General features: G+C 40.0%; 1 protein-coding gene across 3 annotated transcripts in view; it reads left to right on the top strand.

Moving 5' to 3' along the window:
* The window catches only part of Neurod4 (neuronal differentiation 4), an 87,201-nt gene extending 64,485 nt beyond the window's left edge, over nt 1-22,716 (top strand). The window contains exons 1-2 of one of the 3 annotated variants that reach the window (XM_063263095.1): nt 8,867-10,948; nt 19,478-22,715. In XM_063263095.1, coding sequence (XP_063119165.1) covers nt 19,487-20,479 — 993 coding nt within the window. In that variant the 5' untranslated portion in view covers nt 8,867-10,948; nt 19,478-19,486 and the 3' untranslated portion in view covers nt 20,480-22,715. Of the gene's footprint in view, nt 1-8,866; nt 10,949-19,477 lie in introns of those variants that run through there. The other 2 variants (NM_001105942.2, XM_063263094.1) reach the window with 2 other exon arrangements.
* The last annotated feature ends 2,742 nt before the right edge of the window (nt 22,717-25,458 follow it).

Genomic DNA, 25,458 nt, shown 5'->3' with positions numbered 1-25,458 from the left:
TAGGATTATACAGGGGAGTGAAGACATATATTTCATTGTAAGTGGGATTTCTCACTAGAAAATTCCAGGTTTTTGGCTGGGAGGGGAGAAAAACCTAAAGCAAATGTTAGTTGTTTGGGGATGGCCATCTCTGAGCTGGAGAGATGGTGTTTCAACCAGACCACGGAATGAGGGGCATCCCATAATTTTCCCTACCTTTCTATCCTGCCTCAAAGCCACCTTCGCACGTAACTTTATTCAACTGTATTGCGTATTTTATCCTTTATTTTCTGCCCTTAAATCTCTCATTCTTTTGAGCAAAAGAGAAAAAAAAATACACAAGTTCAATATGTAGAATGCTTTGCTGTTCCAGAACTGTTCCGAACATTTGAAATCTTAAATGCTACTACTGATTTGCAACGTTCTCCCCCAGAAAATGCCAGTGAATTTTTGACACCGGTTGGAAATGATAGAACAAGGAGAAAGGTCTCCCTGACAGCTTACTTATACGTGGTATATAAATAAAATAGGTTACTGTGTAGCTTAAAGATAAAAGATGTGTAGACGTGTCCAGTTCACACTTGGTGCTGAGTTCGTAGCATAAAACTTCATAGACCTGATGTCTCAAAGCAGAGTCTAAGCTCCAACTCCTACTGCAACTCTCGAGCCCAACCCTCGAGCCATTTCATGCTCATCCCTAGTACAGCTTCTCAAATGAAGTTGTTCGTCTGGGTGCATAGCCATCAAGGAGACAATGGGAGTCAGTAGTCGGGGCATTTACTATATCATTCTTCCTTGTGTTTTCACAGATTTGAATAAATACTAGTTGTTAAATAGGATATCATTTTAGATTATCTGCTGATGGAGATTTTCTGCACTGTTACTCCGCTCTGCTAGTGCGCCTTATCCCGAGTTTACTGATGACCCAGTTCCCTGCTTCATCTTAATTGCAAATCACAGCGCATCCCAGTAGGGAAGAACAGGCAAAGTAGCTTCGCTGAGCTGTAAGTTCTCAGACATGTACGATTTCAAAGGTTGCTTAAGGGCAGAAACAGAATCAAGATGAGTAAGGGTGGCAGAAAGCAGGGCAATGTGAGACAGTCGGGAAGGGGAAGTTTACCTAACTCTTCAACAACTTGCATACAAAGTGTGCATACGAAGAGAGGGGTGGGGGCAATGACTGCAGGCCGGGGAGGAGAAGATGAGAAGCTGACAGATGGAGTGCTCCCTTTGGGGGTTCTCTGAGGACCAGCCATTGCAATATCCTGAAGTAAATCAAATTGGGGGACATGTGCACTAAAGGAAAGAGAAAGGAGGGAGGGACAAGAGGATACACAATAGTGATGGGCAGAACAGGGACATGGAAATCCCCTTAAACCTTGAAGTAGTCGGGGAGGGTGGTATGTAGGATGTTACTCTGGAACAGTTGAGAAGTAAGGGGTCAGTGGACAGGGAAGGACTGAGGTCTAGTGTCCTAAGACCTCAGGGAATTTAGTTGTCTAATTCATTCTCAAAACTCCAAGCAAAACTAATATTTTCATGCTGAAGATATAGAACAGCGTGCACTGGGAGCATTGCACCCAGCACCCTAGTCACTTTATTTTGAAACAAAGTCTTGCTAATTCCCCAAACTCTTATGTTAGAGCTGGTCAGATAGTTACCATCCTTGTGGGCCACTGGATATTGACCCTTTCCTTGTGAACAGCTTTGAACGCCACCTTCCCTCTACCCAGTAACACTGATTTTGACAATAAACGAACGTCATAATTACTCTCTTTAGCATTTGTAGTACCACACATAAGAGGGAAGAATCATCCCAAATGATTATTGAAGCAGCACAGGACAAGACCAGATGCAGGAGCAAGATTCTGTGGGGCACATTAAGATTTGTGGGTCTGGAGAGATGGCTAAGAGCACTGACTGCTCCTTCAGGGGTTCTGAGTTCAATTCCCAGCAACCACATGTTGGCTTACAATCATCTGTAATGGGATCTGGTGTCATCACTGGTGTGTCTGAAGACAGTGACAGTGTGCTCACATATATAAAATAAATAAATCTTTAAAAAAATCTTCTTCCTCCTGGGAAACATGGCTACTTTATGGATGGATTAATTATTTCCTAATGTTTCTTAATTTACTCTGTTACATCATTTTGGGCAAAACAAACAAACAAAAACAAAACAACAGCAACAAAAAATCAACATGGCATTATTACCTACTCAAAATATTATATCAAAATAATACACAGTTATGCACAAAATGAAAGGACACGAAAAGTTCATCCAAAAGAACCTGGCTATAGTCTGCACAGTACACACTGAGCATGTTTGAGAGATGGAAGGGAAAGCTATCTCCTTAGTGAAATGTATACTGGGTACCCAAGAACCTCCTCCCTCAGTGCGTTTGCTTATGGACTCTTACCTCTCAGGGTGCCCATTTTTCTGAGATTTACCTGAAGAAGTATGACTTTTCCATCTCATCTTTAGTTCTCTCTTTATGAATACCAGCTCAAATCCTAAGCTTGCTTGTCCTGAAACTGTAAACTGTGAATGTGCATTTCCCTCTCTCTTTCTCTCTCCTTCTTACCCATCACCTTGCCCATCTCCTCTTCTCCCTCCCCTTCCTGTAGCCTCTCCCTTATCATCTTCCTTTAACTCAGAAGCATGACTCTTTCTTTTCCCCCATCCATCTTCCTCTTCCTGGCAGATTTTTAACATTCCTGCCTTAATGTTTTTCAAACTTTAGTAAAATCATCTTCAAATTTCCTTCTCAGTCTGTTTTAAAATAATTTTATCTGAGAGATTGAAAAACCCGCATAGAGCATCCTGTATCCCCAAGTAACAAAGCTGTATCGCGCACGTTATGGCACGAGCCGGCCTTGATTCCTCCTGGCTCACCCTTCCAAGCAGCTGTTTGACAAGGCAGAGTCACTTGGTCAAGCTCAGGAGAACTCGCAATGCAAGTGGCAACGTCTATACCACAGTATTGTCAGAGGTTCCTAGAGAATACAGCCTCCCCTCAGCTGGTACCCACAGAAAATATTGAGAGTCTTAATTTAGCCTTTAAAGAGGTTAAATTCACCCTAGCCTGGAGGGGAAATAGTGCTTACCCTGAAGATTTATTTGTGCTCTAACTCTGATTCATCTGTGTGAAGGTAAGGGATGGCAGCTGAATACTAAGATGTTCCTGAGGCTGTTTTTTCACCGAGTCACAGAATGAGATAAAAAGGACTTTCTTTCCTTCCTTTCTTCCTTCCTTCATTCCTTCCTGTCTGTCTGCCTTTCTTTTCTTCTCTCTCTCTCTGTCTCTCTCTCCTTCCTTCCTCCCTCTCCCCCTCCCTCCTTCTTTCCTTCCTCCCTTCTTTCTTCTTCCTTCCTTCTTTCCTCCCTCCCTCTGTCTTTTCTTCTTTCTTCCTCTTCTATTTTTTTTACTTCCCTCACTTTAAAAGTGAAGTTTTCCAGTTCTCATCACATCTTTTACCTAGAACCCTCCAGGACCCCTCTGAACCTCAGTACCACAATCTTTTACAGCCTGGATAACAAAGGCTTTCTTTTGTTAATGGTGTAGTAAAGTAGGAAATGTCAAGGGAAGCCAAAGAGTTCGGGAACAGCTGAGTTCTGCACCTCAGTGGAGAGGGTAAATAAAGACACCCTACAAAGAGCCTCTATGCTGGGATAGTTTAGAAAGTCATAGAGCTTCTAAAATAATTAAAAAGGGGCCAGAGTCAGTCTAGTGGCTAAAAAATTCTTGCTGCACAAGTCTGATATCCTGAGTTCAATTTCAAGAACCTATATAAAAACCAAATATTGTGCTGTCCATTTGTATGCCTAGCATTTTTATAGTGGAATCAGGGACAGAGATAGGAGATTTGGCCAAAGAATCACAGCCTGCTAGCCTGGTCACAATGCAGCAGTAAAAAGAAGAGACCCTTTCTTAACAAAGTGACAGATGAGACTGAAATTCTGAAAACTGTCTATACACTAATAAAATAAAAATTAAAGTTGTAAATAGGGAACCACTGTTTTATGTATAATTCTTTTTTATTGGGTATTTTTATTGGATATTTTTATTTATATTTCAAATGTTATTTATGTGTAATTCTAAGCTATGAATGTATTAAGTAAATCAGAACTTTTGGTCATCATATATGACTAAATATGATATATATTAAATGGGCAGGGCTATGTTTGGAAGAGGAAGGTAAAAGGTAACATATGGGAACTATTTTTCTCAAATTTTCATAGGCTATCCCTGTTTAGAGTGGCTCCCTAGGGCCATTACCTACCTATATATAACCAATATAGGAATACCTGGGAATACATAGGTTTCTGGAATGGAAAGCCAACTTACAGAATTTTCACTTAAATATATTTATCTTCTTGGAGCTCAGATATTAAAAATAAAAATAAGGGCATGCATACATATACAGCCACCCAATTAGACAAGATGGATGAAGCAAAGAAGTGCAGACCGACAGGAGCCGGATGTAGATCGCTCCTGAGAGACACAGCCAGAATACAGCAAATATAGAGGCGAATGCCAGCAGCAAACCACTGAACTGAGAATAGGTCCCCTATTGAAGGAATCAGAGAAAGAACTGGAAGAGCTTGAAGGGGCTCGAGACCCCAAAAGTACAACAATGCCAAGCAACCAGAGCTTCCAGGGACTAAGCCACTACCTAAAGACTATACATGGACTGACCCTGGACTCTGACCCCATAGGTAGCAATGAATATCCTAGTAAGAGCACCAGTGGAAGGGGAAGCCCTGGGTCCTGCTAAGACTGAACCCCCAGTGAACTAGTCTATGGGGGGAGGGCGGCAATGGGGGGAGGGTTGGGAGGGGAACACCCATAAGGAAGGGGAGGGGGGAGGGGGATGTTTGCCCGGAAACCGGGAAAGGGAATAACACTCGAAATGTATATAAGAAATACTCAAGTTAATAAAAAAAAAAAAAGAAAGAAAAAAAAAAGAAAAAAAAATAAGGGCATGGAGAAATTGCTCAGTCTCCATGGTACTGGTTGCTTTTACAGAGGACTCATTTTTGGTTTCCAGCACCCACATGGTGGCTCTCAATTATCCATAATTTCAGTTCCAGAGGAATCAGATGTCTTCTTCTGGACTCACTGGGCACCAGGCACACACATGGTACACAGATGTACATACACACAAGCACTCAGACACATAAAAAAATCAAACCAATAAAGAGGCATGGAAGTAAGCTAACACTATTTCTGTTTTTCTCATTGATGCATCCTTAATATCCGTTATGCATGAGAAACACTCAAATTTTTACTGGATGAATCAATTAATCAAATTTGTTCTTTATCACCAAATACCTGTTTAGGATGTGTTGGGCCTTGGGTTTGATGAACAGGGGCAAAAAGACAAACAAGTTAAAAAGTAGTAACAATAGTAATCAATCACATCTATGAAAAAGAACGATTGTAGGTAAAACTACGGACAAGAAAAATCCGCAAATCTGTATTTCTAAAGGAGATAAATATTCAGAGTACTGATGTAAGGACTGTTCAAGAGAATGTTGTTTTCCTTATTTATTTTTTTAACCCCCTTCTCCATAATTCTGATATATTGTAATATTCAGTTTGAGTCTCAAAGGGTGAACAAAGCAATGTATTTTTTGTTGTGCCTGATTCCCTGCCTTCTCAACTCATTTTAACATTAAAAGTTTTAGAAAATAAAATAGTTGTAGCTATGGGAGCAGGACAGCAAAGTAAAACTGGGAAGTTGTTGAAGAATCATTTACCGTAGCAGTAGGTTTTAGTTACTTTGTGTGAACTGTGAGCAGAATAACTGACAGAAACCAAGAGAGAAAGATTGATTTTGGCTCACAGTTTTAGGAGTGTCATTTCATTGTCGTGGAGGAGGTCTGAACTGCAGAGTGACTCATTTTGCCCCAGTGGAAGCCCATGGCAAAGACTAATCATGAAGTGGTTGACCATAAAACAGAGACTATCTAGAAGGGCCAAGTTATACCCTTTAAGAGTCTACTCAGTGAAACAGTTTTAATTTTAACCTGTGCTCTGTCTGTTCCTCAGGTACAACGGAAAGTGCTTGAAGGTTGTACTCGACTTTATTTACCTCTTTACTGTGTTATGTTTCAGTTACTTCCCTGTTCAGGAAATCCCCACTGACTCACACTGTGTATTTTCTAGGTGGAGGAGCCATAAAATTGGAGTTTCTCAAGTTTAAATTTTTCTTAAGACTTGGGGTTGAGAAGGGTAGGGTGGAGTTGTGGGAAGTAATGAGTAGATTTAATTGTTCCCCTTGATTGCCAACTTAGTATAATTTAAAATCACCATAGAAACAAGCTTCTAGGTGTGTGAGCGACTATGCTCAGTTTCACAGTGCAGGGAAGGCCCACACTGGACGTGGGTAGGTAGCCCATTTTAAGAGACAGGCCCTAAAGTGCATAAAAGAGAGAAATAATGAAAAAGAACGTGATTTGAACACAAGCATTTACTTCTCTCTGCTTCCTGACTGTGGATGCCATATGAAGTGCCTCAGACTCCTGACACCATCCTTCCATACAGCGATGGACTGTACCCTCAACCTGCAAGCCAGTAGTTGCTTCTGTCAGAGATACTTTACAACAACGGGAAAAGTAACTAACACAGTAGAAATGGCATTTTAAAGACAGTATATTTTAGTTATGTTTTAAAACCAATTTTACTTTCACAACTTACAAATTACTATTTTATACTTACGAAAGATGAAAACATCTTTTTTTGATTTAGATCTATGTTGTAGCAAATATCCATATATAAAGATGTTATATACATGAAAATATGTGTATCATCAAATTTATATTTGTATATTTTAAAAATTAAGGGTTCTGTCCAGTCAGCTTTTTATTCTACTCAACACAGGCTAAGGTTGTCTGGGAAGAGAGAAGCTCAAGTGAGAAAATGCCTCTATCAGCTTGGCCTGTAGGCAAGGCGGCATAAAACATATTTAATAGATAAATTAATACGGCATGATTGTTGTTGTAACACTGAAGTACAGAAACAGATCTTGTAATAAGAGATCTTGATATTAGCTCTTTGGTCAGTAGGGAATGAAAGATCAGATTCTAATGTTTAAGATAAAATACCAATAACTAACACTTACTGGTCTCTTGCTAAGTATCAGGTGTTAAACTAAGAACTTAGCAAATTCACCATCTGTTACTGTGTGTACTCGTCAGATAAAATTCATTAGCTGAGCCTATTACCCCCCTATTACATATGGTAGAACTTAGGAGTAGAGAAGAAAATAAGCTGTCTGATGTCCCGTCATACGCAAATAGTAGCACTAAGAGCCAATGAATACAAGAGGACTTTTGGGAACAGCAATTGCCAAGAAGACTTACGGCAACAGCACAGAGGTTTTTAAAGAGAGTGGTTAAGCAGATTTAAGCAAATGTGAATAATATGACAAAGCTGGACTGATGCATACTACAGATGCCCAGATGTACAGACTTCGGATGAATGGAGTAGAGGAAAAATGAAGCAAATTACCAGTTAAACAGATGGAGACACACCCACACTTAGACTATGACCTGATCACTAACCAATTTGGTGCTTTAATCAAACCTGAAGACCTTTGAATTAGTCAGTCTCAAAAGATGATTGTGACATCTAACAGTGTCGCCATTACTGAATGTTAGATGTAGAAAGCACATGAGAGATCAGAGATCTAGCATGATCATTGGGGAACACTATGCTTGGGCCATTAGACCACCTTCTCAAGTTCCTGAGAAGTCCTCCTGCTTTTACTGAATTAAAATTAGCACTGCTAGACAAATGGAGTTTAGTCCTAGATGAAGGTTCAGAATACACGTATGTATATACTCCTTCCAATCTTTTTATTAATTAATTAATTAATTAATTAACTAACTTTTTGCAGTCCATTGAATCCTATTTGTGAGAAGAATGAGAAGTACTTTGTGGGGCTGGAGAGATGGCTCAGCGGTTAAGAGCACCAACTGTTTTTCCAGAGGTCCTGAGTTCAATTCCCAGCAACCACATGGTGGCTCACAACCATCTGTAATGAGATCCGATGCCCTCCTCTGGTGTGTCTGAAGACAGTGACAGTGTACTCATACATTAAATAAATAAATTTTAAAAAAAGAAAAGTATTTTGTGGTTGTAAAGAGGGGTGATGAATCTCCCTGATGTCATTCTTCACAGACTTGGAGTATCTCAAGTCACAAACCACTTGGTCTAAAAACATTTCTCAATTAATTTTGACTCTTTGTCAGTTTACTACTTGAGCCCTAAACTTCCATAGATCAGAACCTGTGTCTTTTGCCTTCTTCTCAATCTGTTCCCTACCCTAGTGCTGCCCAGAGTCCCAGGAAGTGGACCAGGCTTAGGACCTGTTCAAATTTTATTGTGATTATGAGCAGCCCAGTAATTCCTTTCCTAAAGCTCAATTTCTCACTTTCTATAGTTCTTGATTTATGCCTCTAGACCCCATTTGTTTGGAAGTAGTGGTCTTAATTCAACAAAGGCAAGTGGTCTCCTGAGGGAAGACGAGAAGGAGGGACATCTGGGGACAGTTACCAACAGCGTCTGTGGCTTTCAGCCCAGTGCCCTAGGGCCAGTGTCAGACAGTGGTCTCACTTCTTCAGTGTCTGGTTGCAGAAGGCAGTTTCTACTCTCCTTACAGGCCTATGGGCAGGTCTCCTTCGGGGGTCAGGATTACTGGGAATACTAATTAATTCATTAGTGGGGTTGATGGATTATCAGGCTGTCTCCCGGCAGAGGAGCCTGGGGGGTGGGGTGGGGCGGGGTATAACAGATTGCTGCTCATAAATCTGCCTGTTGCCTTCCTTTTCTCTGCTTCAGTGCTTCCTAGTGTCAGACCAATGGGCCAGCAACTGAGTGCTGGTCTGGTCTCCTTTTCCCCACTCAGCAGATGGTTCTAACAGGTTAGCTTAGATCTTCACAAAAAAAAGCAATAGAGAAAGAGGGAAGGGCTGTGGACTGGCCCTCTGTCCCAGGAACCATGTGGGGAAGGGGAATGAATGCAAATGACCTTAATTCTCTTTTCCTAAAGCAGTCATCACTCCCTCCCTTTGCTGACTGCACAGCCTTCTTGTCCTTCCTGCCCTCTCAGAATTCAACAGCCAAACCCACAATTGTCAAAGAGTTTTGACAGTAACCCTGATGAAATGCATTCCACCCACCTTTCTGAAAACACAACAAACAACTCAAAAACCAAAACCAGCTCCTTTAAAACCCCCTCTGCCACTACATGAGTATGCACACGCGCACGCGCACACACACACACAGAAACACACACACACACACACACACACCCCACACGTGTGTGCACAAACGCACAATTGAATATATTTTGTGAGTTAATCCTCTTACGTTCAATTCCTTACATCTGTCAGAGGTGTCTGGCCACCATGTTCCATCCCTAGCCTCATCCTTGTCTCACTATGTTCACCTTTCTACTAACATTCGATTCTTCCCGTCCACAGCAAACTTCACAGGCAGGCTGCCACTCCCAACAACGACACAACAACGACACAACAACAACAATTTTTTAATATCCATGGATGTGGCTTTGAAGACAAAATTCAGGAAAGTGACCCATCTAATAAGCATACACCTAGAAACTATTAAGCTGCTTTATCTAGAGGCAAACTGTTCCATTCAAATCCTCCCTCTGGCTGAGGAATAAATTCTGATATGTTTTCCAGAAATTACCTAATTACTCCAAATATGAAGTTTATTTTGTTGAGCAGATATTTCTTGGATAAGGAGCGAAAAAGATTAGTGAGGCCTTAAAGATTTGCTGGAAATTATTAGTTACTTGTAAGAACCGGAAAAAGTTCATTTTTATTTAGTTTTCTATGAAAACCAAGAGTAACAAAATACCCATGTTAGAGTTCTAAAATTTAACTATTTAAAACCCAAGATAGTCTTTAATTACGTAGTCATAAAACTATCTTTTAGAGCCAGAGCTCCAAGGGTTTACACATTTGCTTTTGTTTTCATAAATGTGACATGAAAAATACATGACAAACCAGTACAACAAATATTTATGACAGAAATATGTTTGTTATGTTGAAAAGGGAGACAGAGACTTCCTCATTTTACACTTGAAACTCAGAGAAAAAGGCTAGGGGATGTAGCTTAGTGGTAAAGTGCTTGCTTAGCATATGCAAGGTCCTAGCTTCAAATGTTAGTAACACACACACACACACACACACACACACACACACACACACACACACGTGCACGCACAGCAAAAATAATCTGTCCAAGATACAAAACCAAAATCCTCTGGGAAAACAAAAACCAACCAATCAAGCCAATAAATCTCCCCATGCAGAGTCACTAGCACTATGTCCTTGCTGTGTTGTTTTTTCACGTTTTTATTCTTTTTAAGCATGGGCTAACAGCCTCATCTACCTTTTTAGCTTTCTTTCCAAGTGTGTCTCCAGTCTTCTGACCCACTCCTGTTCTGCCTGCTCTGCTTTGCTCTGCCTTGTACCTTTCGAACCACAAGTCTTTTCAGTTCTCTTAGTTTACACCCCTCAACTTCAGCAGCCCTCCCCCTCTATCCCTTTCCCGGTTTAAACAAAAACAAACACGCAGTGGTGATGCTGGACTTGGTCGGAGAAGCCTCGTGAAGGAGGTGTGTCTTTAGGCTTGGAAGGGGAGGGGCTAGCCTGTGGGCAACCTCTCCCGCCCTGGTCAGCAGCCAAAACCAGCAAAACTGCGTGCAGCAAGTCAGAAGCTCCAGTCAGATCACAGGAGCTGCCCAGAGACTGTGGTACTGAAAGAGCTACTCGCGGGAGCTGACTCCGGGAAAGAGGTACTGAAAAGACCTAAGAAACAAGCTGTGGTGGAGGCTCTGACCTGAAGGCGTCCTGGTGGGCACCAGAACTCCAGGAAAAAGTAGAATAAGTAGCATCCAGGGGACACAGACCAGGAACAGTCACTAGAAGGTAGCTACCAGCTTGATGTGGATGACTGAAAGTGTCTTCTCTTTTCCATGGTCTGCCTAGTCAAGTCAGGGTAGACCTGACTGCTCTGATAGTCCTTCAGGACACAGATTAGAGGATAATCTTGGAACTGGACTGCCATAGGTGAGCCTGTGGATGGGGTGTGGGTACTAAAGTTTCTGCTGGTGACTCCTCTGTCACTGTGAAGCCCAACCTCCCATCTTACTAATGCTAAAAAGCTGCAAAAGTTTAGCTGTTTTCCCAAAGTGGCTTAGCAAGCAAGTTGGAAGAATTGGCTCATTTGAGCGCTTTGTTCACAAACCCTAAGGTCTGGGCAAACAGTGCAGGGAGAGGAAGAGAAATGGGAATTAAATAAGGAGAGGGAGATCTTGGGAAGCCACAGGTGAAGATTCTCCTCACTGTCCCCATTTGCCTTGCCAAAAGTACTTCAACGGTTTGAATGGGAAAGAAAATGTATTTTTCCCGCAACTATTTGAGAGTGTAAATTAGACAAAAATGATTGTCCAAGTGTATCTTTCCTCTTCTGCCATATACTCATCACTTTCTGACCAAAAATATATTCAAGAAATACTAACAAATGCAAATGACCCCACCTTAGTTTTTAACGTAGTAAAGAACATGGAGAGAATATTGGACACTTATTTAATTTCTGCTAATGAAGTGTGATCTAAGGTTGTGAAACTGAATGAAGTACAGTATGGCTATGCTCTCTCTCTCTCTCTCTCTCTCTCTCTCTCTGTGTGTGTGTGTGTGTGTGTGTGTGTGTGTGTGTGTGTGATGCACGTAATTACTAATCAATGGGAAATTGTAGTTGTAGATGTAAAAGCTTGGTTATAAAAGACTTACTATTCTACTCACTGTTCCCATAGAGTGCCACTTGTGATTTCCTTGGTTTGTGGTGTTTTGTTTTGTTTTTCTTTTTACTTGCAGGCTTTGCAACTCTGAGCAAAGTATTTAGTTTATGTGGTTCTTAAATTCTCTAGCCATTAGCCTGTATAATCCCCTTCTGTTTTATTTAGAGCCGTAGCAGCAAGAGGTGATCAAGTGCCATCAGCTTATAAGGCCAACCTACCACAAACACATGTGTAAATACTTTCCACTCGCTTTTCAATGGAAACTTTTCCAGAATAAATGAAAATTAGTAAGGGTATAGGAAGAATTCCTTGCAGTAATTCTTCACATAGCAGAAACACACAATGGCTATGACTTCATTAGCCAAGATACTATGCAATCAGAATTGTCTGTGGCAAATACCTTTCCAAAACATGTTTTTAAGAGAAAACAATGAGAGTAATATTTTAAATAGAGAAAATAACTCACAACTGAGAGCTTGTTGAAGGAAATAAAGAGATAAATCCTGTAACATGCAAGTGTATATGGAAATCCAAGAACCAACATCGATGACTAGGATGGACCTTATAAGATCAGAATGAGTTTGCACATGTTGGGGGTAGTAGAATTATGTACTCAAAAACTAGCGTTCATTAATACATTTTAGCCACACTGGCATATGTCTTTATATATTTTGAAAACTAATTTCTCTTCAAGAAATTGAGAAAACCCTGACATGATTTTATCTCTATGTTCTATGAGGCAGAACCATAGCCTTTAATATCCATGTAATATCCACAAAACATTAAAAAAACCTTTCTATGTTCATCTCACACTTTAGTGACAAGGAAGTATCTTAGTTTTGTGCTTCTCTCAGGATGCCTATGAGATGGTATGTTAGCAGGTTAAAGGATGAATTGGGCTTCAGTTTTTGCTCTGAAGAGAATCCACTTAAAAAAATTTAGAAGTGTATCATACATTCCCAACACTCAGATCTGAGTTTTGTTTTCCTTGTCTATCATGTGATAAATTGAAAATATTACAAGTAGAAATTGAGAAAGCCCATTTTAATCTTTGGAAAGTTCTGGCTTTTACTTCTATTTGCGTGACACTTCACATTTTCCTGGAGCTCGTGGAGGAGTTGTACTCCTCATAGTGTGAAGTGAAGAGAAAACTCCCTGTAGATGAGGGTTTCTGCTTTCCACCAGAAATGAACGTGTAACTAAGAATGAATATCACACCCGATTTCTTCCGCCTGAGAGAGAATCTTCCCCCTTTCACCCTCCTTTCATTTACACAAGTATAAACAGAATGAAAATTTGGACGCTGATTCCATGTCTGACTGTAGAGGCATCTGATTGGAATTGGAATCTTTATTCATCCCTTTTAGTCCCATAGGACCTTTGACATTTACCCTCATCATCACATGGGTAAGTAAGAGGTTTTTTTAAACACCTTTAGACAAAAAAATGAAATAGATCACTGATTTTCACTGTCCTGAAATTAACAGTAAACATAGATTTTAAGACTATGTGTGTAATTACTGTCATTGTGACTCACGGTGCTTAAGAGTAGTCACTTCTTACCCTTAGGTGGAATTTATGACACTTGGCCTTAATCTCCAGGGCTTAAAGCCATCAACTCATTGTATGCTGAGAATAATCTGTGAGTTAGATCTATTATTATTTTTCCTGTTTTAGGAGGAGAAGATTAAGGTAGACAAAAGTCGTAAATATAGTAAGTACTAAAGTTGAAATTTGGACCCAGTCAATCTGACTCCAGATGTCCAGTCTAGATGAGAAGTGAAGAGTATTGGCTTCACATTTGCTTCTGTACCAATCAGGTGAGGTGGCATTCAGACAGTAACAGCATATACAGTGTATTTTCTTTATACATCTATGGGGAGAATTTAATTTTGAATGAAGAAAACACATGCAAGAATGGGTTGGGCTTTTGAAATTTCAAAAATACGTTCAAAATAAATACATAGATATTGTTTTACATTATCCTTTGCCATACTTTTGTGTTGAATAATGTAAATTATATCTTATATTTTTATTTTATTATATAAAGTAGCATAGTAAATAAAACTAGGATTAGGAATCATGAATTGAAAATATTGGGTTATTTATAATATTCTAGTCACCATGATTTTGAAGCCACATTTATATACTCACAGAATTCTCGTAGAGCTACTGTACCAATACATATAGGAACAGAAAATTAAACCAGGACCCTGTTTTTCTCGTGGTTGATAAAGAAGAAAGGTAAACTTCACTGCTTTCTTTTGCTTTGCATTGCTTGTCCAAGTCCAGTAGATTTTTTTCCTTTATACCCACCAACAGCATCATTTTACAAAGCTTCTTAAAAATCACTGTTTGTTAAAGATGAATATTAGTCAATTTTATTTTCTCACCCCCAATTCCTGGTAGGGTGACTGCTGACGTATAATAGCAAGCTCAGGCAAGAGTTGTGAGGTATACAGAGAGGAGGTAGGAAAGCCAAATGCAGAGGTGAGACCGGTGCTCGGAGCCACGTGGGTCAGGTGGTCCTCCTCTCCATGCACGTCAGTATGACAGGGCAGTGATGCTAACGAAGGTGGGAGGAAGATGTGGAGGAAAGGAGAAGGGTACAGAAGAGAAGAAGAGTAGAATAAGTAGCCAAAAGCAGCAAAGGAAAAACCTTTGAGATCAGAACGAATCCTGGAATGTTAGTTAAAAGCTGCCTCAGAGAACATCAAGGGAAGCCTTTCGTGGATAATGATCGCTCCTGTTGCCTTAGCTCTGCTAATCTACAGTTGCTAGAGACAAAATGGCTTCCTTCATTAGCTATGAGGAGAGAAAAGGGAGGAAAAGAGCTGTAAAGCTTAGGGTTTGGGTTCAGAAATGTCTTACGTCCTATTACACTATGCCTTTACGTGTCCATAATTTGAAATGGCAGCCTTGTGGTGCTGCTGGCTACAGAGAGAACAGGACTGCACTCATCACCTTCAACACTATGCTCTGCTGGGTGTGTAGACTAATGAGTGCAAAAGTGCGGCAGAATTTAGAATGCTACACAAAAGCTAATTACACAGAGAGCGTTAGGTTTCCCAAGCCCATCCCATCCTTTCTTTTGGGCCTCAGCCTGCACCTGCCTCTGGAAGATCTGTGTTATTTTACCAGAAAGTTAATTAGGTCCTTACCCATCCCTCTGGATATTTGCCCGACTTAGAAGTGCAGCTCAGCACACAAGCTTCATCATCCATATTAACAGTGGGATTTTCTGACTTGGCCTGGGCAGCCAGTTGACCAGTAGGTTCCAATGTGTGTTTTCAATAAAGCTGCTTACCCAGGAAGCCTTATTAAGTGAGTAAGTCAAGCTGACATGATTTCCTTGCTGATTAATATGAAACCCAGGCTGTTTTCACCATGCAATGTCATTAATTATTTATAGGAGGTAAATGAGGTTACAATGAAAACAAGCTCCAATTACCAGAAACAATTCAAATAATATTTTTATATTTTTGTAAATGCCACGCACTAATCCCTGAATTAATTGATTGGAGGCTCCAGACTCAAGGATCAAAAGGCATTTTATCATGTTCTTCCCTTTCTCATAATCAAAGGCGATAGAGGACTTAATGTTTTAAGGACTAACTAGTAAGCTGGGATCTCCAGTGGTGCTTATCAGATACTTTCATCTGCTAAACTATATTCCTACAAATGACTCGAAGTATCCGAAGACTACTCAAACTCTTGCAAGATGTTTACTAAATCACATCTCTGTTTTTTATATGGCAAAATTTGCATGTCAAGCATGTCAAACAGTATCTGTTAGGCAAGTGAACTGAAGTGGTTAGGCTTTTTCTGTTTACCTAATACAGTTCGATGTTACCTTCACAGTCACTATATTCTGTTTTGTTTTATATTTGTTTCTAATTTTTCATTCCTAATAAAGTATTTCCTGGGTGTTTCACTGAAACCATCTTGAATAGGTTTGGTAGATCACTGACTTTTGCACATAGTCTTTTCTGATGGTGTGAGATTAATGTGCAAAGGAGTCGTCAGTACACGGGTAAATTTGTTAATGGCTAGTGGCAATTTTGTTTCATGGTTCTTTCATGACACCGTGTCACGTGTCTGACACCCCTAGCCCCTGTGAGAGAACACAGAGTGCTTATGAAGAATTACAGTGCTCTTTTGGACATGGAGCAGTCCAGCCACAGTGGAACTATTTAATATGAAGTTCTCGAAGTCACCTGCTGGCAGAGCCAGTGAGGAACATGGGGCTGTACAAGTTAGATGCTTGTGAAGCAGCTCTAAACAGAGACTAGAGAGGCCTCTGTAGAACACAGGAGGGTAGCTTTGGTGATCTTGCTGTAGCTTTTCATCCTATGCTAGAAACCCAGAACAGTTTACTTGCTTAACTGTTCAACATATATTTTATTTGATAATTTAAATTTATTTTCATACTATATATTTTATTTAGAAACCGGTTTTCACTTTCAGCGAATTTTCTTTTTCTCTCTTTGCTTATTATGTTGTATTTTTCATTACATCTCTGACCACAGTTTTCCCTTCCTTCCTCCCTCCCTCCTTCCTTCCTCCCTTCCTCCCTCCCTCCTTCCTTCCTTCCTTCCTTCCTTCCTTCCTTCCTTTCTTCCTTCCTTCCTTTCACCACTCCATCCATCTCCTTTCTTCCCCACATCCACTCTTCCATTTCCCTTCAGAAAAGAGCAGGCCTCCCAGAGATATCAATCAAAAGTGGCAGAACAAGTTACTAAGACTAGGCACAAACCCTCATATCAAGACTGGATGAGGCAACCCAGTAGGAGGAAAACGATCCCAAGACCAGGCAAAAGAGTCAGTGGTATTTCCCATTCCCAATATTAGGATCCCAAAGAAGAACATGTTACACAACCCTAACATGTAAGCAGAAGACATAGCTGAGACCCATGCAGGCTTCATGCTTGTTGTTTCAGTCCCTGTGAGCCCCTGTGGGTCCTACTGAGGTGATTCTGTGGGCAATGCTCTCTCTTCTGGCTACCTTAACAGTTCTGGCTCCTGCAGTCCTTCCTCTTCTGTGCGGTTCCCTGAGCTCTGCCTAATATTTAGTGTGTGTCTGTGCATCTGCTTCCATCGGTTGCTGGATAAATAAAGCCTTTCTGCTGGTGATCAGGCTAGGCACCGATCTATGAATATAGCAGAATGTCATTAGGAATCATTTAATTGATTTTTTTGGTCAGTTGTGTTTGGTTCTATCCTAGGTACCTGGGCTATCCATCCTCTAGTTCCTGGCTATCCAGGCAGTGTCAGATGTGGACTCTTTCTCATGGTGTTGGCCTCAAGTTGGACTAGTCATTGGTTAGCCACATCCACAAGTTCTGTTCCAGCATTACCTCAGCCTATTTTGCAGGCAGGGCAAATTGTAGGTTGAAGGTTTTATGGCTGGGTTGGTGTCCCAGTCCCACCATTGAAAAACTTACCCAGTTACAAAAGATGTCCAGTTCAGGCTCTGTATCCCACATTGCTAGAAGTCTTGGCTAGGGTCACCCACATAAAATCCAGGGGGTTTCCATACACTTGGTTTCCACACTGCCTCCCTCCAGGTCCCTCCCCTTTATAGTTACCTTTCCCAGTACTCTGTTCTTCCCCCATTCTCCCGTGAACCCTCCTGATCCCGTCTCTACTCACCCACAGTCCACCTGTAAAATCTATCCTATTTCTCCTTCCCAGGAAGATCTATGTACCCACTTTTGAGCCCTTCTTGATTTAGCCTTTATGGGTCTGTGGTTTGTAGAGTGATTTTCCTTAATAGCTAATATCCAAGTACATATCACGTTTGTCTTTCTGGGTCTAGGTTCCTCATTCAGGATAATTTTTTCTAGTTTCATCCATCTGCTGGTAAATTTCATGATGTTATTTTTATAACATCTGAATAATACTCCATTGTATAAATGAACCACATTTTCTTTACCTATTCTTCAGTTGGGGAATATCTGTATTATTCCTAGTTTCTGATTATTATGAATAAAGCTGCCATGCGCACAGTTAAGTAAGTGTACTTGTGGAAGATTGGAGCATTCTTTGGGTATATACTCAAGAATAGGATAGCTGGGTCTTGAGGTAGATCCATTTTCAATTTTCTGAGGAATCACCATATTGATTTCCTGTGGCTGTACAAAGTTTGCATTCCCACCAGCAATGGAGGAGTGTTCCTTTTGCTCTACTTCCTAGCCAGCATGAGTGGTCACTTGTGCTATTGATCTTAGTGATTTTGACAGGTGTAGATGGAATATCAATGTAATTTTGATTTTGATTTCTCTTATGGCTAAGGATGTTGAACATTTTTTAAGTGTTTCTTGACTATTTGGAAATTTCTTTTTTGAGAATTCTATTTAGATCTGTACACCACTTTTAATGTGGTTATTTTGTTTGTTTATATCTAGTTTCTTGAGTTCTTTGTATATTTTGGATGTTAGCCTTCTGTCAGATGTGGAGTTAGGGAAAACCTTTTCCTATTTTGTAGGCTGCTGTTTTGTCCTATTGATGGGATGGTGTCCTTTACCTTACAGATGGTTTTCAGTTTCATTAGATCCCATTATTAATTGTTGATCTTAGCGCCTCTGTTATCAGTGTTCTGTTCAGGGAGTTGTCTCTTATGCCAAAAGCATTCAAGGCTTTTTCCCACTTTCTCTTCTGTCAGGTTCAGTAGATCAGGTTTCACACTGGGGCCCATGATCCACTTGGACTTGAGTTCTGTGATGGGTGATAGATACAAATATATTTGGTTTCTTTTACATGCAGACATCTGGTTATACCAGCACGATTTGTGAAAGATTTCTTTTTTCCACTGTGCATTTTTCACTCTCTCTCCCTTTCCCTCTCCCCTCCCTCACCCCTCCCTCTTTCTCTCCCTCTCTCTTTGCCCCTCTCCCTCTCCCACTTTAAAAAAAATCAGGTACTCAAAGGCTTGTGAATTTGTGTCTGGATCTTCTATTTGATTCCATTGTTCAACCTGTCTGTTTTTTAATGCCAACACCATGTGGCTTTTATCATTGTAGCTCTGCAATACAGCTTGAAATTAGGGATGGTGGTGACTCCAGAAGTTCTTTTATTGTATGAGATTGTTTTAGCTATCCCATGGTTTTGTGTGTGTGTGTGTGTGTGTGTGTGTCTGTGTGTGTTTGTTTGTTTTGTTTTGTTTTTATTGTGGCAATTATTTTTATGCTCACCCATTTCCTTTATGTTGTAAATTTGCTAAAGAAAAGAATGTGTGCTTGGAGTTTTACTTATGTTATTTTGTATAAAATGCTTATAATATAAATAATCTAAGAATAAAGAGTCAGACAGTAACACCACAATGAGGATTCAATTTTTCTTTTATGGTTTTTTTTTTACAATGTGCTGTAAATAGATGTATGTCTAGGACAATTCTTTGAGCCTTGGTTTAAAGAAAGTATAAAACACAAAGTGCTCTACATTCATGTAATAAAAACAAAGTTTATGTGTCTTTTGACAAGGTCTCATATAGCTCAGATTGGGGTTAAACTTTCTATGTTGCTAAAGATAAACTTCTGATTTTCCTGCCTCCACCTACTAAGGGCTGGGATCATAGGCATGTACTAGCAGGCCTATCTCAGTTTAGATTTACACCAGGTACTTTTGGGTTTAATTGTCTATATTTTCCATTTTCCAGAATCTATAGATGGCAAAAATGTACATGAAATCCAAGGATATGGTGGAGCTGGTCAACACACAATCCTGGATGGACAAAGGTCTGAGCTCTCAAAATGAGATGGAGGAGCAAGAGAGAAGACCAGGGTCTTATGGAATGCTTGGAACCTTAATGGAAGAGCATGACAGTATTGAAGAGGAGGAAGAAGAGGAAGAAGATGGAGATAAGCCTAAAAGAAGAGGCCCCAAGAAAAAGAAGATGACTAAAGCTCGCCTGGAAAGGTTCAGGGCTCGAAGAGTCAAGGCCAATGCTAGAGAACGAACCCGGATGCATGGCCTGAATGATGCCTTGGATAATCTTAGAAGAGTCATGCCATGTTACTCTAAAACTCAAAAGCTTTCCAAGATAGAGACTCTTCGACTGGCAAGGAACTACATCTGGGCCTTGTCTGAAGTCTTGGAAACTGGTCAGACACTTGAAGGGAAGGGATTTGTGGAAATGCTATGTAAAGGTCTCTCTCAGCCCACAAGCAACCTGGTTGCTGGATGCCTCCAACTGGGGCCTCAATCTGCCCTCTTGGAGAAGCGTGAGGAAAAATCTCCAATTTGTGACTCTACTGTCTCTGTCCACAGCTTCAACTATCAGTCTCCAGGGCTCCCCAGCCCTCCTTATGGCCATATGGAAACACATCCTCTCCATCTCAAGCCTCAACCATTTAAGAGTTTGGGAGACTCTTTTGGGAGCCATCCACCTGACTGCAGTACCCCCCCTTATGAGGGTCCACTCACACCACCCCTGAGTATTAGTGGCAACTTCTCCTTAAAGCAAGAGGGCTCCCCCGACTTGGAAAAATCCTACAACTTCATGCCACATTATACCTCTGCAAGTGTAAGTTCAGGGCATGTGCATTCAACGCCCTTCCAGACTGGCACTCCACGCTATGATGTTCCTGTAGACCTGACCTATGATTCCTACCCCCACCACGGTATTGGAACTCAGATCAATACAATCTTCTCCGATTAGAGCAATAAGATAACCACCAAAATTTCAGAGAATGAAATGGAGATGTTTTCCATGTTTCTGGTGGCTGAGCTAAACTCTCAGAGAATTTCAAAGAACCTTGATAGACATCAACATAGTGGTCCCAGTTTGTTCAGAACTCTCTGTATCTGCTAACTTTCTTCTCGTTAACTCCTCACATTGGACCTGTCTTATATTTGGGATCCTCAAGTGAACATATTTGATGGTTTGGGGCCACATAGTAATAGAACAGAGAGCCTAGGCTCTGCTCCAGTGGTGCCAAAGACTGACTGGATGCTCTGCCCATTAACTTTCCATTTCCAGTGTTTGTTGCTTTCTAATAAATATGAAGCAACTGTTCTAAATCAACATATACCTTTCATCTCTTGTACATTTTTAAAACTGAAAAGCAATAAAAGGAAACAGCCTAAATGAAATGATTATACAGAACTGAAAGGGCCATCAGGTATATGTCTGTTGGCTTATAGAACACAAAATTTGTGTGTTTGACAACTCATCTTTGTGTCTATTTAACTATAACTTCTAGAGCCTAAAATAATAACATGGATGTTACCATAAATAGCCAAGAATGTTCTTGAAGAGATTAGCTCTACTTCTTACTGTGCCGAAAGGTATCCACAAACTTTTTAGTGATTGCAGAGCCAGGAAATAAGCCTCATACAAACTTTGTTCTTGATACTATTTAAAAAACAACTGTCTTAGTACTAGGAGTCAAGCAAGAGAGAATTGAGATTTCTGTTCTGTGACACAGAAATATCACCCAGCTCATTTCTTAGCTTCTAAGAACTGAAGGGCTGTGGGAATTTGGGTGTTCAGGTGCTTCAGTTAGAATCAGAACTCAGCCAGGTTCAGTCTGTAGAGCAATAAAATGGTGGTTGGCTGACACCCAACTAACACATGAAGGACTCTGCCTCACATCTAACCACTGGGGAAAATCTGGATTTTCTCTAGCAAGATGAATTTCACTGTTTAAAGTGATATGATTACAGCCACAGAGTTTTGTCCACTCCAGTACCATGTATTCTAGGACAATAGGCACTAATCAGTCTTGAATCCTCACAACATAAATGTGACTCCTGACTCCACTGATCGTTTCTTTGTCTTCATTTTCAAGATATCATGCTATCATGCTATTATCAAGCAAAATTTTGATTAGAATCAAAATTAAGGGTCAATGAAGGTTTTTGTTTGTATCTTCAGCATAGGTTTTAATCAGTTTTAAGAAAGTTTATTTTCTTTATGTGGCATCTTTTTTATTTTGTATCCACACTGGCTTTGCCAAGTTTCTCTTCTGAGAAATTAGCTCTGAGAAATTTTACTATCATGATCCATCTTCCACAGCCATTATTTAGGTTCAACTCAAGAATATAAATAGCTTATTAATTTATAGTGGGTGAGGATACATCTCTAAGGATAAAATTTACAATATCAATGACAGAAGAACATGTTATCTATCTACCAAACTATATATATGTATCTTTTTTCTTTATTGCTCTTATTTATTTCTTCACACTGTGAGTTACTTTATGTCCATCTTATTGCAGTACTTACTCTCCTCTACCTTGGACCTTTGGCTTATAAATATGTTTAAAAGTTTGCAAAGAAGTCTTAAACAACTGATTCAACACCTTGAATCGCCCTCGTGGGAATAGGAAAGGAGAATTATTTATAGAGTCATCCCATATAATTTTTTGAGAATTTGCTGTTCTTACCTAGTATTTATGTTTATAGATAATTGCTTTCTGCATTATTTATTAGATACTATTTATTTAATTTATTTTCCCCCTTTTATGTTTAAATTTTAGTCCCATAGATATATCCTTAAAGCCTCAGTGGGAAAGTAGCTTATAAGTTTGGACTGAGAGAAAAGGAGAAATTGGTTCTTGATTGCTTGTGATGCTTTTATTAAAAAAGAGCAATAATTTGAATAGCTATGCAAATTAACGGCTTTAGATTTTTTCTTTTGAGGCACAACAGAGTTACATTTTTATTTATGCCTTTAGAGAATGGAGTACATGTGAACCAAGACTATATAAACCTGTGAAGAAAGATTTTATAATTGAATACAAATTTAGTACTGTACCATGCTTGGAAAGAACTCGTTCTTTAAATAATGTCTAGTCTTCTGAGAATGTTTTTAGATAAAAATGAAGCAATTGTTTAAAAGAAATGACTGTTTTCTCTCCCTTTTCCAGTAATAAAGCTTTGAGTGTTCTTACACATTGTGTTTTTCTTGGCAATGTTACTCTTTGGTGATTTCATTCAGTCTTTACATTTATGTTTGGTGAGCAGCTAGCACAGTAAGTCCAGCCAGTGCAGAGGGGTTTACACATTTCTTCTTTCAGGTGATTTTGCCAGAAGATTTGGAAAGCCACAATAGAGTAGATAAATGTTTCTATCACTCATACAATAAACTACAAAATTTGCAGTTGAGAAAAGAAGAGTCTTTCAGGCTACAGAAACATTTAGTCTTAGTTCAACCCCAGAGAGATTGGTCATAGAAGGATGGACTAATATCTCCAATTTAAGTGAGCTTGCCAGCTTTGAAACAATATGAAGTTTGGTTTGAACAGTTGCCTTTCAATATTTTCTATTTTCTTAGTTTTCTCACGATAATTTTCCAAGAGTCCTTAAATGAATAAAATGCAGATTAGAAAGACCTGATGATGATGATGATGATGATGATGATGATGATGAATATAAATAAGAGTGGTTAACAAAGGAAAGACTTGAGCTTAAGATTAAGAAACAAAGTATATAAAGGAAAGCCATCTTCCTGCCTTTCTCTCAAATCTGCTGTTCCTGGTCTCCACAAAGAAACCATTGTTTCAAACACATTAAGTTAATAATTAGGTACATTTGTCCTCCTGTTTTCTATAAATAGTTCTGTGTATTGACATAATATTTAAGCACAGATCTTCAGATGTTTTACATTTAAAAATAGATTGTGATGCTTCAACTGGCCATCATTTTTTTAGTTGATTATTTTGTTTATTTACATTTCTAATGTTTTCTCACTTCCCATTTTCCTCTCTGAAAACCCCTCAACCTACTGCCCTCCCTCCACAAGTGTGCTCACCAACCCACCTACCCACTCCCACCCCACCACCCTAGCATTCCCCTACACGGAGGCATCTAGCCTTCACAGGATCAAGGGCCTCCCCTCCATTTGATGCCAGATGGGTTGGTTCCTCCATGTGTATCTTTAGTTGGTAGTTTAGTCCCTTGGGTGCTCTGGGGTGTCTGGTTGGTTGATATTGTTGTTCTCCCTATGAAGTTGCAAATCCCTCAGCTACATCAATCCTTTCTCTAATTCCTCCACCAGAGACCCCGTTCTCAGTCCAATGGTTGGCTTCCAGCATCCACCTCTGTATTTGTCAGGCTCTGGAAGAACCTCTCAGGAAACAGCTATATCAGGCTCCTGTCAGAACTTCTTGGCATTCCCAATAGTGACTGAGTTTGGTGACTGCATGTAGTATGGATTCCCATGTGTGACAGTCTCTGGATAGTCTTTCCTTCAGTCTCTGCTCCACAGGTTGTCTCCGTATTTTGTCCTGTGAGTATTTTGTTCCCCCTTCTAAGAAGTACTGAAGCACCCACACTTTTGTCTTTCTTCTTGAGCTTCATGTGGTCTGGAAGTTGTATCTTGGGTATTCCGAGCTTTGGGGTTAATATCCACTTATCAGTGAGTACATATCATGTGTGTTCTTTTGTTATTGGGTTATCTCACTCAGGATGATGTTTTCGAATTTTATCTATTTGCCTAAGAATTTCATATAGACATTGCTTTTAATGGCTGAGTAGTACTTCATTGTGTTGTTATACCACATTTTCTGCATCCATTCTTCTGTTGAAGGGCATCTGGGTTCTTTCCAGTTTCTGGCTGTTATAAATAAGGCTGCTATGAATATAGTGGAGCATGTGTCCTTGTTATATGTTGGAGCATCTTTTAGGTATATGCCAAAAAGTGGTGGTATAGGTGGATTCTCAGTACTATGTCCAATTTTATGAGGAACCTCCAGACTGATTTCCAGAGTTGTTGTACCAGCTTGCAATCCCACCAACAAAGGAGGAGAGTTCCCCTTTCTCCACATCCTCACCCACATCTGCTGTTGCCTGAGTTTTTTATCTTAGGCAATCTGACTGGCGTGAGGTAGAATCTCAGGGTTGTTTTGATTTGCATTTCCCTGATGACTAAGAATGTTGAACATTTCTTTAAGTGCTTCTCAGTCATATGAGATTCCTCAGTTGAAACTTCTCTGTTTAGCTCTGTACCCCATTTTAATAGGGTTATTTGGTTCTCTGGAGTCTAATCTCTTAAGTTCTTGGTATATTCTGGATATTAGGCATCTATTGGATGAAGGGTTGGTAAAGATCTTTTCCCAAACTGTGGGTTGCCATTTTGTCCTATTTACCGTGTCCTTTGCCTTACAGAAGCTGTCCAATTTTATGAGGTCTCATTTGTTGATTGATGATCTTATGGCATAAGCCATTTGTGTTCTGTTCAGGAATTTGAGGCTCTTCCCCATTTTCTCTTCTATTAGATTCAGTGTATCTGGTTTTATGTAGAGGTCCTTGATCCACTTGGACTTAAGCTTTGTACAGAGTGATAAGCATGGATCGATCTGCATTCTTCTACAAGCTGACCTCCAGTTGAATAGCACCATTGGCTGAAAATGCTATCTTTCTTCCATTGGATGGTTTTAGCTCCTTTGTCAAAGATCAAGTGACCATAGGTGTATGGGTTCATTTCTGGGTCTTCAATTTTTTTTCTTTTTTCTTTTTATTAACTTGAGTATTTCTTTTATACATTTCGAGTGTTATTCCCTTTCCCGGTTTCCGGGCAAACATCCCCCTCCCCCCTCCCCTTCCTTATGGGTGTTCCCCTCTCAACCCTCCCCCCATTGCCGCCCTCCCCCCATAGTCTAGTTCACTGGGGGTTCAGTCTTAGCAGGACCCAG

Source organism: Rattus norvegicus, chromosome 7 (assembly GCF_036323735.1).
Source record: "Rattus norvegicus strain BN/NHsdMcwi chromosome 7, GRCr8, whole genome shotgun sequence".
In the NCBI taxonomy this organism is placed as follows: Eukaryota; Metazoa; Chordata; class Mammalia; order Rodentia; family Muridae; genus Rattus; species Rattus norvegicus.
The sequence above is the reverse complement of the archived record's forward strand: the minus strand, read 5'-3'. Positions and strand labels throughout refer to the sequence as shown.